Genomic DNA, 18,424 nt, shown 5'->3' on the forward strand with positions numbered 1-18,424 from the left:
CAAAAACCACTGGACAAATTGACACTAACAAGTGACCATCACTCATAAAAACACTGGAAAACACAGCGGAAGTGACTTAAAAAGCCAAAAAACAAAAAAATACATTACAACGCATGCACAAAACCACACACACACACACACACACACATATATATATATATATACACACACACACACACACACACAAAACACATATACACAGACTAGGCCACAGCAATGCGGGGCAGGGGGCAGCTAGTCTATCATAGAATAACCGATTTGGAAGGGTCCCCAATGGCCATCTCTCCTCCATCTATCTATATCTATCTGAAGATATCCCTATCCATCCCTCCATCCATCTCAATATCTATATCTATCTATTTATCTGGATAAATCTCTATCTATCCCATAAAATATATTATATTATTAGCATAGCATAATATCAGTATTATATATTACTATATTGTACTATACCATTATATGGTAATATTATTAGTAATATTACAGTAATATTACATGTAATATAAAATATATAATTATAATATCCCATTCCTCCATCTCTCAATCTATCTGAATACATCTATATTTATCCATCCATCCAATCATCTCTATCTCTATCTATCTATCTATCTGGATATATCTCTATCTATCCATATCTATCTCTATCAATCCCTAACGAGTTCTCCCAATCCATCCATCTATCCATCTCTATCCCTACGGATCTATTTATTTATTTATTTACGACATTCATATGCCGCCCTTCTCACCCCGAATATATATACATAAAATATATTATATTATTAGCGTAGCATAATATCAATATTATATATTACTATATTGTACTATACCATTATATTGTAATATTATTAGTAATATTAGTAATATTACAGTAATATATCATGTGATATAAAATATATAATTATATATCATTATAATATCATATTATTATTAGTAGTAGTATGTATATATGTATATACAAATTATATTATTAGCAGAAACTACCATATGTGCGTATTTACAGTTGACCACAATGGGAAAGTTATATTACATTGTATTATATTATCAGCATATTATCTATCTCTCTCCTTGTCTCTCTCCTGAGGAATCTGTACAAGGACCAAGTAGCAACAGTAAGAACTGACCACGGAACAACAGACTGGTTCAAGATTGGGAAAGGCGTACGGCAAGGCTGCATCCTCTCACCCAACCTTTTTAACTTGTATGCAGAACACATCATGCGAGGATGTGCGGGGCTTGAGGAATGCAAGGCTGGGGTGAAAATTGCTGGAAGAAACATTAACAACCTCAGATATGCAGATGACACCACTCTGATGACCGAAAGCGAGGAGGAGCTGAGGAGCCTTCTCATCAAGGTGAAAGAGGAAAGCGCAAAAGCCGGGTTGCAGCTAAACGTCAAAAAAACCAAGATTATGGCAACAAGAATGATTGACAACTGGGAAATAGAGGGAGAAACCGTGGAGGCCGTGACACACTTTGTATTTCTAGGTGCAAAGATTACTGCAGATGCAGACTGTGGCCAGGAAATCAGAAGACGCTTCCTTCTTGGGAGGAGAGCAATGTCCAATCTCGATAAAATAGTAAAGAGTAGAGACATCAGACTGGCAACAAAGATCCGCCTAGTCAAAGCCATGGTATTCCCTGTAGTCACCTACGGATGTGAGAGCTGGACCTTAGGGAAGGCTGAGCAAAGGAAGATCGATGCTTTTGAGCTGTGGTGTTGGAGGAAAGTGCTGAGAGTGCCTTGGACTGCGAGAAGATCCAACCAGTCCATCCTCCAGGAAATAAAGCCCGACTGCTCACTGGAGGGAAGGATACTAGAGACAAAGTTGAAGTACTTTGGTCACATCATGAGGAGACAGGAAAGCCTAGAGAAGACAATGATGCTGGGGAAAGTGGAAGGCAAAAGGAAGAGGGGCCGACCAAGGGCAAGATGGATGGATGGCATCCTTGAAGTGACTGGAATGACCTTGAGGGAGCTGGGGGTGGTAACGGCCGACAGGGAGCTCTGGCGTGGGCTGGTCCATGAGGTCACGAAGAGTCGGAGACGACTGAACGAATGAACAACAACAACATTATCTATCTATCTATCTATCTATCTATCTATCTATCTATCTATCCCTCAGTTCAGACAGTAGACCCTTATGGATGCAGCTTAGAATGACACGGGGCCTTTTCCCGCCACAGCACCACGTCCTTGGCTGACGTTCAGTCTTATATATGACCGATGTTGTATATCATATATACCTTTGCTGCCTTGTCCGTAGAAGGCCCCCAGGACCACCAGGTCGGCCGTGTCGGCCATGGCACCTTCGTTCAGGTAGTCCTTCTTCACTTTCAGCCAGTGCCGCTTCCCTGGCTCATAGATGCTCTGGGTAAAAAGCAAAGGAGAGGAAGAAAGCAGGTGAGGAAGATGAGGCCGTGAACCAGACCCTTCCAAGTCTAGGACTCTCATAATAATACAGAGAGTAATATAATAATAATCTATATAAATAAAAATGTAATGTTCATTTGTGGGATTAACATAACTCAAAAACCACTGGACAAATTGCCGCCGAATTTGGCCACAAGACACCTACTAAGCCAAGGAGTGACCATCACTAAAAATTTGATTTTATCATTCAGGAGTTGTAGTTGCTGGGATTTATAGTTAATCTACATTCAAAGAGCATTCTGAACTCCAACAATGATGGAATTGAACCAAACGTGGCACACAGAACTCCCATGACCAATAGAAAATGCTAGAAGGGTTTGGTGAACTCTGATCTTGAGTTTGGGAGTTGTAGTTCACCTACATCCAGAGAGCACTGTGGACTCAAACAATGATGGATCTGGGCAAAACTTGGCATGAATATTCCATATGCCCAAAAGTGAACACAGATGGAGTTTACGGGAAATAGACCTTGACATTTGGGAGTTGTAGTTACTGGGATTTATAGTTCACCTACAATCAAAGAGCATTCTGAATCCCACAAACGACAGAATTGGGCTAAATTTCCTACACAGAACCCCCATGACCAACAGAAAATACTTAAGGCCATCCAGTCCAACACCCTTCACCAGGGCAAGAAAACGTAATCAAAGCCCTCCTGACAAAGAGCCACCCAGCCATAGATATAAATAGATATAAATAGATAGATATGAAATTTTAAATTTTTAAATTGCCTTGAACAGGCAGGATTACTTTTAATATATGTGTGTTATGGTGACAATTTTTATGTTTATATTTTGTTAATCTTATGGTTATGTTGTTTTTACTTTGTATGTTTTGTGATGTTACCTGGGAACCGCTCTGAGTCCCCTCGGGGTGATGGAGCGGTATATAATAAAGTTTTATTATTATTATGAATCACTCACACACATAGATATAGTATCATAGACTTGAAAGGGATCCCTAATGAATATATTCTATTATTAGCATAGTACAATATCAGTATTATATATTACTATATTGTACTATACTAAACCTCCCTTCAGGGGAAGAAGGGCGGGATATAAATATTGGGAATAAATAAATAAATAAATAAATAAATGAGGACTATGATATGTTGCATGTTCCAGAGTAGGCAAACTTGGCATGCATACAGTGAAAGACGAATGAATAGAGCTTGTTCAATAGGCTTACCTTCAGGTCTTTCAGCACCAATCCCTCCAGACCTTCCCGAATGACGCGGTTGATCATGTCAGCTAAATCAGAGGCTTTCTGATGGGAAAAGGAAAATGTCTGATTAATGCCCAGTCCAACCTTAATAATAATAATAGTAAAAATAATAATAGAATCCTAGTGCTAGAAGGGAACCTCAAAGGACATCCGGTCCAACCCTAATAATAATAATAATAATAATAATAATAATAATAATAATAATAATAATTTAATAATAATATTCTAGAGCTGGAAGAGAGCCTCAAAGGACATCCAGTCCAACCCTAATAATAATAATAATAATAATAATAATAATATCCTAGAGCTGGAAGAGAACCTCAAAGGACATCCAGTCCAATCCTAATAATAATAATAATAATAATAATAATAATAACAACAAAATAATATTCTAGAGCTGGAAGGGAACCTCAAAGGACATCCAGTCCAATCCTAATAATAATAATAATAATAATAATAATAATAATAATAACAAAATAATATTCTAGAGCTGGAAGGGAACCTCAAAGGACATCCAGTCCAATCCTAATAATAATAATAATAATAATAATAACAAAATAATATTCTAGAGCTGGAAGGGAACCTCAAAGGACATCCAGTCCAATCCTAATAATAATAATAATAATAATAATAATAATAATAATAGCATCCTAGAGCTGGAAGAGAACCTTAAAGGACATCCAGTCCAATCCTAATAATAATAATAATAACAACAACAATAATATTTTAGAGCTGGAAGGGAACCTCAAAGGACTTCCAGTCCAATCCTAATAATAATAATAATAATAATAATAACAACAAAATAATATTCTAGAGCTGGAAGGGAACCTCAAAGGACATCCAGTCCAATCCTAATCCTAATAATAATAATAATAATAATAATAACAAAATAATATTCTAGAGCTGGAAGGGAACCTCAAAGGACATCCAGTCCAATCCTAATAATAATAATAATAATAATAATAATAATAATAATAATAATAATAGCATCCTAGAGCTGGAAGAGAACCTTAAAGGACATCCAGTCCAATCCTAATAATAATAATAATAACAACAATAATATTTTAGAGCTGGAAGGGAACCTCAAAGGACTTCCAGTCCAATCCTAATAATAATAATAATAATAATAATAACAAAATAATATTCTAGAGCTGGAAGGGAATCTCAAAGGACATCCAGTCCAATCCTAATAATAATAATAATAATAATAATAGTAATAATAACAACAATAATATTCTAGAGCTGGAAGGGAACCTCAAAAGACATCCAGTCCAACCCTAATAATAATAATAATAATAATAATAATAACAATAATATCCTAGAGCTGGAAGAGAACCTTAAAGGACATCCAGTCCAATCCTAATAATAATAATAATAATAATAATAATAATAATAACAACAATAATATTCTAGAGCTGGAAGGGAACCTCAAAGGACATCCAGTCCATTCCTAATAATAATAATAATAATAATAATAACAACAATAATAATATTCTAGAGCTGGAAGGGAACCTCAAAAGACATCCAGTCCAATCCTAATAATAATAATAATAACAACAATAATATTCTAGAGCTGGAAGGGAACCTCAAAAGACATCCAGTCCAACCCTAATAATAATAATAATAATAATAATAATAATAATAATAATATCCTAGAGCTGGAAGAGAACCTTAAAGGACATCCAGTCCAATCCTAATAATAATAATAATAATAATAATAATAATAATAACAACAACAATATTCTAGAGCTGGAAGGGAACCTCAAAGGACATCCAGTCCAATCCTAATAACAATAATAATAGAATCCTAGAGCTGGAAAGGAAACTTCAAAGGCCATCCAGTCCAACCCTACTACTACTACTACTACTACTACTAATGATAATGATGATGATGATTCCACTGCAACCTCACACTCTTGGCTCATGTCCAGCTTGTGGTCCACTACGGCTCCTAGATCCCTTTCCTATGTATGTATATCTATCTATATAAAACCCACCGTGACGTGCTTCATCTCGGAAAAGAGGATCCGGTTGGGGATCTCCACCATGTTGTCGTGGAGGAACTTGCGCCGCTCCTGCAAAGGCCTGGAAGGCCAGGAGAAAAATAAAACACACTTTTATGTGTATAGATTTTATGCAATTTTAAAAAGTATTTGACTTGAACAGCTCTTTGTTTCTGTTTTAATATTTAATATTTCTGTTTTAATATTTTTTATATTCTGTTTTAATATTTAATATTTCTGTTAATTTGTTTTAATATTTAATATTTCTGTTAATTCTGTTTTAATATTTCTAGGTTGTAGATATTCAGTTGCATGGATTTTAATATCACTTTCCGCCTCGTTTAAGAGCGGAAAGTGGGTCATAATTATTTAATAATAATAATAATAATAATAATAATTGTCCCACCCACCTGTCCATCAAGCTGACATCATTGAAGAAGATGCAGTCAAAGACAAAGAGGCAGACGTTGGCATCTTGAAAGGCAGCTTTCTGCAAAAGGAGAAGGGTAAATAATAATCTATCTAATACACACACAGACACACATATAAGTGCTAGGTGGAGTGGCCTTCTGTGATGTCACTGGGAAAGGCGGCCTTGTAGGAAGGAGTGCCGTTACCTTCCCACAGAAGCAGTACCTATTGATCTACCCACAACTGCATGTTTTCAAACTGCTAGGTTGGCAGAAGCTGGGGCTAACAGCAGGAGCTCACCCCACTCCCCAGATTCGAACCACTAACCTTTCGGTCAGCAAGTTCAGCTGTTTGGCAGGTACTAAGCATGGGCAATCCATGGTTCTAAAGTACTTACAAAACTAGAGGGCACTGGTGCTTTGCTTCTAAAGTGTTACTAAAGCTGGTGCTTTCGTTTCTAAAGTGTTGCCAAAGTTCTGGTGGTGAAAATTTCCGAACTCTAACAAAACTTTCAAAATTTCATTATTATTTCGTTATTGGCAATTTTTATGACAGAACCAATTAGGTTTTGAAAGTTGAACGTTTTGTTAAGAGTTCTGAAATTTTCACCACCAGAACTTTAGCAACACTTTAGAAGCAAAGCACCAGCGCCCCCTAGTTTTGTAAGTACTTTAGAACCATTTAGAACCAAAGATTTCCCATGCTTATGCCATAACAACAACAACAGCAATAATGTAGGCACTCATGGGATTAGTAGATGATAGAATTATTATTATTATTATTATTATTATTATTATTATTATATTAATAATGATGATAATAATATAATACAGTAGATACTCATGGGGAAGGGTGGATGCCATAATAATAATAATAACAATAATAATAATAATAATAGATACCCATGTGGATGGGTAGATACCATAATAAATATAATAATAAATATAATAATAATAATAATAATAATAATAATAATATAATAAAATATCTGGGGAGTGGCAGGAGCCTTGAGACACTTGAGGGTCACTATGCTGCTGGATCAATGAAAAGATGCTGGTGATGGGGATGATGCTGATGGCTATGTTGTGGGATGCATGGGAGGCTACCTTGTGCACGCCGAGGGTACCAAAGGGGAGGGGCTTCCCGGTCCGGGTGTCAATGAGCAGGACCTCGGAGTCCAAGATCATGCTGTGGCCGCCTGGAAAGGCCCGCGGGATAAACTCCTGGAAGTGCGCCACCTGCAAGCCGGGAGAAGCAGGGAAGGAGGAGCAGACATACAACCATGCTCTTCAATGGCGGCCAGTGATCCCCAATGGTTCTCAATGGTCTTCAATGGCTTCCATGACTCTCAATGGCTCTCAATGCTCTTCAATGGTCCCTGATGGCTCCCAATGGCCCCCAAAGGCTCTCTGTGCTCTTCAATGGCCCCTGATGGCTCTCAGTGTTCTTTGATGGCCCCTGATGTCACTCAATCGCCCCCAATGGCTCTCAATGCTCTTTAATGGCCCCTGGTGGCTCTCAATCGCTCCCAATGACTCTCAATGGTCCCTGATGTCTCTCAATCGCTCCCAATGGTTCTCAATGCTCTTTGATGGCCTCTGATGGCTCTCAATCACTTCCAATGGCTCTCAATGGCGCCCAATGGCTCTCAATGCTCTTTGATGGCCCCTGATAGCTCTCAATCGCTCCCAATGACTCTCAATGGCCCCTGATGGCTCTCAATAGCTCCCGATGGCCCTCAATGCTCTTTGATGGCCCCTGATGGCTCTCAATGGCCCCTGATGGCTCTCAATGGCTCCCAATGGCTCTCAAGGCTCTTTGATGGCCCCTGATGGCTCTCAATCGCTCCCAATGACTCTCAATGGCCCCTGATGTCTCTCAATCGCCCCAATGGCTCTCAATGCTCTTCAGTGGCCCCTGATGGCTGTCAATGGCCCCCAATGGTTCTCAATGCTGTTTGATGGCTTCCAATGACTCTCAATGGAATGTTCCTCAATGTCATCCAATGCTGAATGGCTGCCAATGGCTCTCAATAATCTTCAGTGGTCGCAATTGCTCTCAATGCTCTCCCATGGCCCTCAATATCCCCCAATGAACCCCAATGTCTCTCAGTGTTCCTTCATGTCTCCCAATTGCCCTCAATGTCCCTGAATGCGCTGCCCACCTTGTGAAGCAGGACGGGCTTGAGGCCAATGACTCTCAATGGCTCCCAATGTTCAATGAACCCCAATGCTCAATGGCCCTCCATAGCTCCCAATGGCCCTCAATGTCCCCGAATGTAGTGCCCACCTTGTGTGGGAGGACAGGCTTGAGGCTGCGGCTGAAGTAGCGGAAGCGGTCCCCTTTCTTGTGGACCTGGACCCGCTCCCCGTCATACTTGATCTCAGCTAGCATCCCGTTGGGGCACTTCTTCATGGCCTGGGCAATGGACTTGCAGGCCTCGGCCTGGAGAGGGGGGAGGAAACATCAAAAAGAGCCATGCAAGCCAACGTGTGCGGATCACAAAGCCCAGCATCTGTTGTCTTCCCTCCCATTCACCCTGGCCTTCCTACCAGCATGGGCTGGACGGGGGTCATGAGGGTGGCCTGGACGCTGAGGGTCCGCTGGGTCCCCGGGGCCCCCTGGGCCTCCGTCTGGTTGCGCAGCACGCGCTCCACCACGTCCGACAAGTCGCGAGATGCCTTGAAGGCCTCAAACGCATTGGGGTCTAAGGCGTCCAGGCTGCGGGAGGGAGGAAGGAAAGAAAGAGGGAACGAAAAAGGAGGCTTAAAAGAGGGAGAGAGGAAGCAATACTATTCACATTCACAGTTGAGCAACGTATCACACTTGGGATCTTCTTCTTCTATTATTATTATTTGAAACACAACAAGATGAGTCCACATGTTAACAGTTCCATAGCTTTCGTTGCCCACAAACAACTCGGTTTTCCATTGTTTCATTGCATTTTTGGTGAACTTTCTAATATTTTCACAAAACCCGATGACATCTAGACATTTGATAATCCAACAATGTGGCAGTGAGTCAAATTATTATTATTATTATTATTATTATTATTATTAACAGACATACTCATATCAACCTTAGGATCTTCTTCTTCTTCTATTATTATTATTATTATTATTAGTAGTAGTAGTAAAGTAGTAGTAATAATAATAATAATAATAATAATAGTATTGTTATTCTCCTTAGCAGTCCATTAACAGGCATATCAATTCATGTCAAATTTGGCATCTTCTTCATCTAATATTACTATTAGGTAAAACATCAAAACATCCTGGAGTCCCCTGGGCAACGTCCTTGCAGACAGCCAATTCTCTCACACCAGAAGCGACTTGCAATTTCTCAAGTCGCTCCTGACACGAAAAAAAAAATTATCATCTCCTGAGAAAAATGTATAATATCACAAAGTACGACTACCTCACCCGCTTCATAGGAAATCTGTTACATAACAGGAGCTTTTTTGTTGAGTTCCAAGGCCAGAGAAGCAGATGGTGGAAACTGAATGGCCTGCCTCAGGGGAGCGTGCTTGCTCCATCCATGTTTAACATTTACACAAATAACCAGCCACTGCCAGAAGGGAAAGAGAGTTTCATCTACGCTGATGATCATGCCATTACCGCTCAAGAAGGGAGTTTTGAAATGTTTAAACAGAAGCTCTACAAATCTTTAGGTGCTCTTACTGCCTATTACAGGGAAAACCAGCTGATTCCTAACCCATCTAAAATGTAGACGTGTGCTTTCCATCTTAAGTACAGACAAGCATCTCAAGCTCTCAGAAGGAATCCCACTGGAGCATTGCAGCACACCCAAATACCTGGGAGTTACCCTGGACCATGCTCTGACCTACAAGAAGCACTGCTTGAATATCAAGCAAAAAGTGGGTGCTAGAAACAATATCATACGAAAGCTAACTGGCACAACCTGGGGATCACAACCAGACACAGTGAAGACATCTGCCCTTGTGCTTGGCTACTCTGCTGCTGAGTACGCATGCCCAGTGTGGAATACATCTCACCACGCTAAAACAGTGGATGTGGCTCTTCATGAGACATGCCGCATTATCACAGGATGCCTATGCCCTATGCCATTGGAGAAATTATACTGTTAGCCAGTATTGCACCAAGGTATTGATATCTCTGGCCCATTCTCTGTTCAGATATCATCCAGCAAGCTTTGAATCAAGAAATAGTTTTCTAAGATCTACACTTGCAAGAACACCTCAGCAAGCGAGAATCCAAAAGTGGCAGGCTAAAACCCAGAACCTCAACCAATGGCTGATACCAAATGAGAGACTCCCCCCTGGGCACACAGAAGACTGGGCGACTTGGAAGGCGCTGAACAGACCGCACTCTGGTCCCACGAGATGCAGAGCCAACCTTCAGAAATGGGGCTACAAAGTGGAATCCACGACATGCAAGTGTGGAGAAGAGCAAACCACTGACCACCTGCTGCAATGCAACCTGAGCCCTGCCACATGCACCAGAGAGGACCTTCTTGCAGCAACACCAGAGGCACTCCAAGTGGCCAGATACTGGTCAAAGGACATTTAATAGAATGCCAAGTTTTTAAACTTTGTGTTTTTTAAATACATTACAACTGTACCCTCAATTTTCTTCTGATACGATATTGTTATTATTCCCATTAACAGCCAATTAACATATCAAACTTGCGATCTTCTTTTATATTATTATTATTATTATTTTACTGATACAAAACATATTATGACACAGCAAACGAGATATATATGCTGGATTTCATATAATAATATCACAAGTTGAACACTTCCCAAGTGTTTAGGTCTGTGTGATGTATTATTATTATTATTATTATTATTATTATTATTATTATTCCTGTATTTCTCATTAATGGAAGAAGATCCCAAGCTTCCAATAAGACAAGAGAGTGTGACTCATCTAAATTTGCCTGGTGTCTTCAAACCTTGGGCAATCTCTATATATGTCCTGGGCCCCAACTCACATGTGTTTGGCCCCAGCGTTCATCTTCAAGTCGTGCTTAATGAGCCGGATGATGCACTTCAAGTCGTTGGCCGTGCACCTGAGAAGCAAAAGAGACAGGCCAGTCAGGGGGAATAAACACAAAATAGCGCAAGATGCAAAACAGCCCCACTTCTAGCTGTTGTCTTGGTTCTCCAGTTGAGTCTATGGTGGAAACAACAACAACAACAACAATAATAATAATAATAATTGTTTTGTTTTGCTTTCCCTTTTACACTCATTTGTTATTTATTTTGTATATATTCATCACTGTATTTATTCATGCTGTAAGCCACCCTGAAACCTTTCGGAGAGATGTGGTGGGATATAAATAAAGACTATTATTATTATTATTATTATTATTATTATAAAATAAGAAATAAAGAATATAAATAATAATAATAATAATAATACAAAATGGGCTGTTGTGTGTTTTCCAGGGTGTCTGGCCATGTCCCAGAAGCATTCTCTCCTGACGTTTCACCCACATCTATTACAGGGAAAATCAGCTGATCCCTAATCCATCTAAAACACAGACATGTGCTTTTCACCTTAAGAACAGACAAGCATCCCAAGCTCTGAGGATCACCTGGGAAGGAATCCCACTGGAGCATTGCAGCGCACCCAAACACCTGGGAGTCACTCTGGACCATGTTCTGACCTACAAGAAGCACTGCCTGAACATCAAGCAAAAAGTGGGTGCTAGAAAGAACATCATACGAAAGCTGACTGGCACATCCTGGGGATCACAACCAGACACAGTGAAGACATCTACCCTTGCGCTATGCAACTCTGCTGCCGAGTACGCTTGCCCAGTGTGGAACACATCTCACCACATTAAAACAGTAGATGTGGCTCTTAATGAGACATGCCGCATTATCACAGGGTGTCTGCGCCCTACACCACTGGAGAAATTACAGTGCTTGGCCGGTATTGCACCACCTGACATCCGCCGGGAAGTAGCAGCCAATAGTGAAAGGACCAAGGCAGAGACATCTCCAGCTCATCCCTTGTTTGGGTATCAGCCAGCACGTCAACGACTTAAATCAAGACATAGTTTTCTAAGATCTACAGAGACACTCACTTGAACACCTCAGCAAGCAAGAGTCCAAAAGTGGCAGGCTCAAACCCAGAACCTCAATCTGTGGGTGACACCAGATGAGAGACTCCCTCCTGGGCACACAGAAGACTGGGTGACTTGGAAGGTGCTGAACAGACTGCGCTCTGGCACCACGAGATGCAGAGCCAATCTTAAGTAATGGGGTTACAAAGTGGAATCCACAACATGCGAGTGTGGAGAGGAGCAAACCACTGACCACCTGCTGCAATGCAACCTGAGCCCTGCCACATGCACAATGGAGGACCTTCTTGCAGCAACACCAGAAGCACTCCAAGTGGCCAGATACTGGTCAAAGGACATTTAATCAACTACCAAGCTTGCAAACTTTGTGTTTTGTTTGTTTGTTAAAAAAATGCAATACAACTGTTTGGTTTGCTCCTGACACGATAAATAAATAAATAAACCCATATCTATGGCGGGCAACCTCAGAGGTTGTGAGGTCTGTTGGAAACTAGGCAAATGGGGTTTATATACCTGTGAAATAATGTCCAGGGTGGGAGATAAGTGTGAATGTAGTAATTGGCCACCTTGATTAGCATTTATTTATTTATTTACCATATTTGTATGCTGCCTTTCCCAGCCCGAAGGCGACTCAAGGCGGTTTACAGTCGGCAATCAATGCCCCCAGCAACATAAAAACCATTGTGCCACCGGGAGCTCCCATAATAATACAAATGATAATATTAAAATACATAATAATAATAAAAAATAATAAAACAATAATACATAATAATAATAATGCATAATAGACATAATATTAAAATACAAAACAATAATCTATATAAATACAAATGTATTTATAAATGCAGTTTCTCAAGTCGCTCCTGACACGACAAAAATAAATAAATACAAATGTAATGTTAGTTTGTGGGATTAACAGTACTCAAAAACCACTGGACGAATTGACACCAAATTTGGACACTACACCCCTAACAGACCAACAAGTGACCATCACACATAAAAACACTGAAAAACACAACGGAAGGGACTTAAAAAGCCCAAAACCAAAAAAAAACCACACATTACAATGCATGTGCAAAACCACACACACACAAACGCACGAATATATATGCACACACACACACACAAGCACACATATATACACACACAAAACACATATACACAGAGTGGGCCACAGCAATGTGTGGCAGGGGAAGGCTAGTACAAACTAAAAATGCAAAAGAATAGAAATAATAATTCATAAGAATAGCAATACATAAGAATAATGTTGGGAATCAGCCTGTGTTTGTGTTTCATGATGCTCTGTTGGGAAATAATGGTACTGAGGCTGAGGTGCAAGATGGAGATGGTTTGGTCAATGATTCTTATGCAGACAATGACAGAGAGGCCCCAGTACAAAGGGAAGTTTCTCATGAGAATCTTCCTCCTGGGCATAAGGATGATGGTTTACTCCCTCTCTCTGTGAGCTCTCAAGATTTGAGTTTGGGAAACAATCTGACACCTGGAAATTGTAATGAGAAAGGAAGTTGAAAAATAGGCGGCTGGAGTTCAGCCAGGATTGACAACAAACTCAATGTTTACGTCGCTCCAAACGGCTTCATCAGATAAGAGGCAAGAGTGGGGGAGAACGAAACCAATTTTTGGGCTTTGGGATACAAGGTTTGCTTCAAGGGGAAGCCTGTTAGATCAGGCATCATTTGGAAATCATGTTCATGTGCCTTGGAAATCCTGTTCAAGGGGTCTTGTTCTTATAGAGATTTTTAGCATTTTGCTGTGGTCTAGCACCTTCTGGATTATCTTTGCAACCTGTTGATTCCTGTCTGGATAAATACTGCCTTGGATTGTTTTTATATCTTTTGTGGACATTGTTTTGAATTATTGCATTTTACTGATATTTTACATTTTGAAAATTTCCTTTTTATACAAGCATTTCTTTTACTGGCTATTTTACTCAGCTTCAATAAAAAGGATTGGTTTTTCACTCAACGTGTGGTGTGTTTTAAAGTCAGAGGGTATCGTTTCTGTTCTGGAGTGCAACAAATAATACATAATAACAAAATACAAACAAAAACCCCCCCAAAATAATGCAAAATTATTATTTTTGAGATTATTATTATTACTATTATGATTCTATCCCGCCCTGACCTGCTGGCGACTTCTTGCAGCAAGGCCTGCTGTTCGTCCTCCTTGGTGAGGCTGGAGAGGCGGGTCAAGGCGGTGTCCACTTCCTGGATGGTCAGCAGGCTCTTGGCCGCCGGCGGGAAGGACCGGCTCCGCTCAAAGAAGAGGCGCACCGTTTCGGAGACGTCTCCCTGTCAAGAGAGTTCGTTATGCATGAAACCCTGGAGGAAAGACGCTCAATTCCTCCAGCCTCACTGGGATGCAAAATGGCGAGCGATTCAAGGCCTGAATTGAGGAACTCACTGCTGCAAGACACAGTGGCAGGTCTATTCAAAGCGGATGGGGCCATGGAGAGGGTGGCTGAAGCATTGTCAACCCAAAATGGTAGACAGATGGATGATAAATGGATAGATGGATGTGTCACCAACATGAAATGTTTGGAAAGCTCTGGATGTGTGCATGATAGATAATAAATAGATGGAGGATGCATGATAGACAGCTGGATGATGGATGGATGGATGATAGATAGGTAGATGGGTCATCAACATGAAATGTTTGGTAAGCTCTGGATTACAGGTATATATGGATGGGAGGATGGATGGATGGATGATAGACAGACCGATGAAGGCTGGATGGATGATAGACAGATGGATGGAGAATGCATGATAGATGGATGAAGGATAATGGAGGAAGAGTGAGGAATGGATGATAGACAGACTGATGGATGGATGGAGGAAGGATGGAGGAAGGATGGGTGGATGAATGATAGACTGATGGATGGAGGATGGACAATAGATGGATGAATAGATGAAGGATGATGGAGGAAGAGTGATTGATGGATGATAGACAGACAGTAGTGATGGTTGAAAGAAGGATGGAAGGATCGATGGATAGACAGATGGATGGATGGATGATAGACTCATGGATGGAGGATGGATGACAGATAGATGATAAGACTTGACTATGGATGGATGGGACAGACAGATAGATAGATGGATGATAAGACTGGTTATAATATGATGTTTGGATGGATAGATGGGTGATAGACAAACTGATGGATGGAGGATGATAGATGGATGAAGAGATGAAGGATGATAGAGAAAGAGTGATAGATGGATGGCAGACAGAGTGATGGATGGAAGGACAGATGGATGATTGATTATAAATAGATGGATGCATAATAGACAGATAGATGGATTATAAACTGATTATAAATGGAAAGATGACAGACAGATAAATAAATGATAGACATTATAAATGGATGGATGGATAATAGACAGACAGACAGACAGACAGACAGACAGACAGACAGATAGATAGATAGACAGATAGATAGATAGACATTATAAATGGTTGGAAGGATGATTGATAGATAGATGGATGATAGACATTATAAATGGTTGGATGGATTATAGACCGATAGATAGATGGATGGTAGACATTCTAAATGGATGGGTGGATGATAGAAAGATGGATGAGAGCCTAGAAGATTGACAGATGGAGCTAGACTTATGGATGACAGGCAGATTGATGGATGTGGCCTCAACATTAAATGTTGGGAAAGCTCTCCCATAGAGGTTGTTTGGCCAGCTCCTTCCTACAAAATATAGCCAACAGCACTAGGGTCTCCCATCCAAGGCTTAACCAGGCCTGTCTCTGCTTAGCCCCAATGCGAAAAGGGACTGCGAGGCCCACGCATCACCTGCTCCAGGTCGCGGACCATGTCCTCCTGGCTGCAGGAGAAGATGCGGCTGAAGAGCTTGACGATCTGCTTGTCGTTGAGGTTGTAGACGCTCTTGATGACCCCGGGTAGGAGCAGCTTCACCGTCAGGTAGAGGTCCCCCCGGAAGCCCTCTGGGAAGAAGGAGAAAAAGACTGCCACTCCCAGCATCCAGCACAGCCCTCCAAGGCCTCCCTTTCCTTGCCATTTGGAGGAAAGGGGCCTCTGAGTCGCCTGCCCATTGGTGTCCATTGCGGGATTGGCTTTTTCTTAAGGATTCTGGGAGTTGCACGGCTTTCTTTGGGGATTGTGGGAGTTCATTTGGGGACTATGGGACTTGCAACCTGCCCCCCCCAAAAGGACCTTTCCCCCATTTTTAAAAAAAAAACTTCTAGCCTGAAATATTTTGGGGAAAAGGATGCTGCGAGGCTGCTGATCCCACAAAGAGAAAAAAAAGAGATGAATAGGCAAAGGAAGGAAGGAGAAGAAGGGAACAGAAAGAAAAGAAGGGTGGGATGGAGGAAGAAAGGAAGGGAGGGAGGACAGGGTGGGGGGAAGTTGCATGACGGAAAACACAGAAAGGAAGGAAGGAAAATAAAAGAAAGAAGAGTGGGAGGTGTGAGAGAGAAGAGAAGGAAGGAAGGAAGGAAAGAAAAGAAGGGAAGAAAGGAAAGAAGGGAGGGAGGGATGAAAGAAGGAGGAAAGAAAGTAAGAAGCAGGAGGAAGAAGGAAATTAAGGGAAAGAGGGAAGGAGAAGAAGGGAAAAGAAAGGAACTAAGGAAGATAAGAAAAGGAAAGAAGGAAGAGAAAAGAAAGAAAGAAGGAAAGAGGGAGAGGTGTGCGAGAGAAGGGAAGAAAGGAAGGAAAAGAAGGGAAGAGAAAGAAAGAAAGAGAGAAAGAAAGAAAAGGGAGGAAGGAAAGAAGGGAGGGAGTAAGGGAAAAGGAAAGAAGGAAGAGGAAGGAAAGAAGAGGGTGGGTGTGTGAGAGAAGGGAAGGAAGAAAAAGAAGGGAGGGAGGGAAGGAAAAGAAAAGATGAGGGTGAGGGAGGAAGTGAGTAAAAGAAGGGAAGATAAAGAAAGATTGAAGGAAGGGGAGAAGGTGAATAAGGAAAAATAAGGGAGGGACAGTTGGAAGGAAGCAAAAGAGAAGAAGGGAGGAAATAGGGGAAAAGAAATGAAGGAAGAGAAAGAAAAGAGAGAGAAAAGAGGAGAATGTGTGTGAGGGAAAATAAAGGAGGAAGGGAAGGGATGAAAGAAGGGATGAGAATGGAAGGATAGAAGGAAGAGAAAGGGAAGAAAGAAGAGAGGGAAAGGTCTATGTGGGATGCTGTGGGGCTGCTGATCTCCCAAAGGCTGCAACCTCCATCATTTGCACTCCACAGACGATGGGCTTTTGAATCAGAGGCCCCCTCCTTACCTCCAGTGGCGCCCTTTTGCAGGAAGTCCTGGACGATCTGGGTCTTGACGTTGTAGCCGGGCTTCTCGGCCACGGCGGCGCACAGCTTCCGGAACTCTCTCAGGAGGCAGTCCTTGTGCTTGGGGTCGCAGCGCTGCACGGAGAGCGTCCCCTTCGCGGGAAAGGCCTCAGAGGGCCCCGGCTTGGCTGCAAGGACAGCGGGACTGAGTTCTACTATTACTATTATACTTATTTATAGTTGTTATTATTGAACCAGAACCTTCTGAGCTTGGAAGCCAAGCAGGGTCAGCTCTGGTTAGGACTTGAATGAGAGATGAGGATAACAGCAATAATTATTATTATTATGGCACCAGATCCTTCTAAACAGGTCATCCCTTGTTAGGACTTGAATGGGAGATGATGATGATGATGACAATATTATTATTTGTATTATTATTATGGCACCAGATCCTTCTAATCTTGGAAGCAAAACAGGTCATCTCTAGTTAGGACTTGAATGGAAGATGATGATGATTATACTTTTTATTAGTAGCAAGGTCAGCCCTGGTTAGGACTTGAATGGGAGATTATTATTATACTTGTTATTATTGTTATTATGGCACTACATTCGAAGCTAAGCAAGGTCAACCCTGGTTAGAACTTGAATGGGAGATTATTATTATGCTTATTATTGTTGTTGTTATTATTAATATTAATATATTATCATACTTATTATTATAATGATGGCACCAGATCTTGGAAGCTGGGTCAACCCTGGTTAGGACTTGAACGGGAGATTATTATTATGCTTCTTATTATACTTAATTTTATACTTATACTTACTTAGTTAATGGACAACAATTGGACTGAGCTGGATGATATTTTTAACTTGATGAATTTTTTAAAATGTATTATAGAACTTATTTATTGTGTATGTTTTATTATATTTATTGTTTAGCATTGAATTTTTGCTGTTAGCCGTTCTGAATCCCTCCACAGAGGTAGAGAAGAACGGGATACAAAAGTTCTAAATAAATAAAT

General features: G+C 40.8%; 1 protein-coding gene across 2 annotated transcripts in view; it reads right to left on the minus strand.

The window, feature by feature from the left end:
* The window catches only part of LIG3 (DNA ligase 3), a 32,260-nt gene that overhangs the window by 8,922 nt on the left and 4,914 nt on the right, over window positions 1–18,424 (minus strand). For both annotated transcript variants that reach the window (XM_067472100.1, XM_067472101.1), the window contains exons 4-14: window positions 17,405–17,590; window positions 15,971–16,122; window positions 14,293–14,459; window positions 11,050–11,127; window positions 8,625–8,793; window positions 8,362–8,517; window positions 7,179–7,310; window positions 6,072–6,151; window positions 5,656–5,743; window positions 3,623–3,700; window positions 2,245–2,368 (exon numbers count right to left, since the gene is read on the minus strand). In XM_067472100.1, coding sequence (XP_067328201.1) covers window positions 2,245–2,368; window positions 3,623–3,700; window positions 5,656–5,743; window positions 6,072–6,151; window positions 7,179–7,310; window positions 8,362–8,517; window positions 8,625–8,793; window positions 11,050–11,127; window positions 14,293–14,459; window positions 15,971–16,122; window positions 17,405–17,590 — 1,410 coding nt within the window. The remainder of the gene's footprint in view (window positions 1–2,244; window positions 2,369–3,622; window positions 3,701–5,655; window positions 5,744–6,071; window positions 6,152–7,178; window positions 7,311–8,361; window positions 8,518–8,624; window positions 8,794–11,049; window positions 11,128–14,292; window positions 14,460–15,970; window positions 16,123–17,404; window positions 17,591–18,424) is intronic.

The sequence above is a fragment of the Anolis sagrei genome, chromosome 11 (assembly GCF_037176765.1).
Source record: "Anolis sagrei isolate rAnoSag1 chromosome 11, rAnoSag1.mat, whole genome shotgun sequence".
In the NCBI taxonomy this organism is placed as follows: domain Eukaryota; kingdom Metazoa; phylum Chordata; class Lepidosauria; order Squamata; family Dactyloidae; genus Anolis; species Anolis sagrei.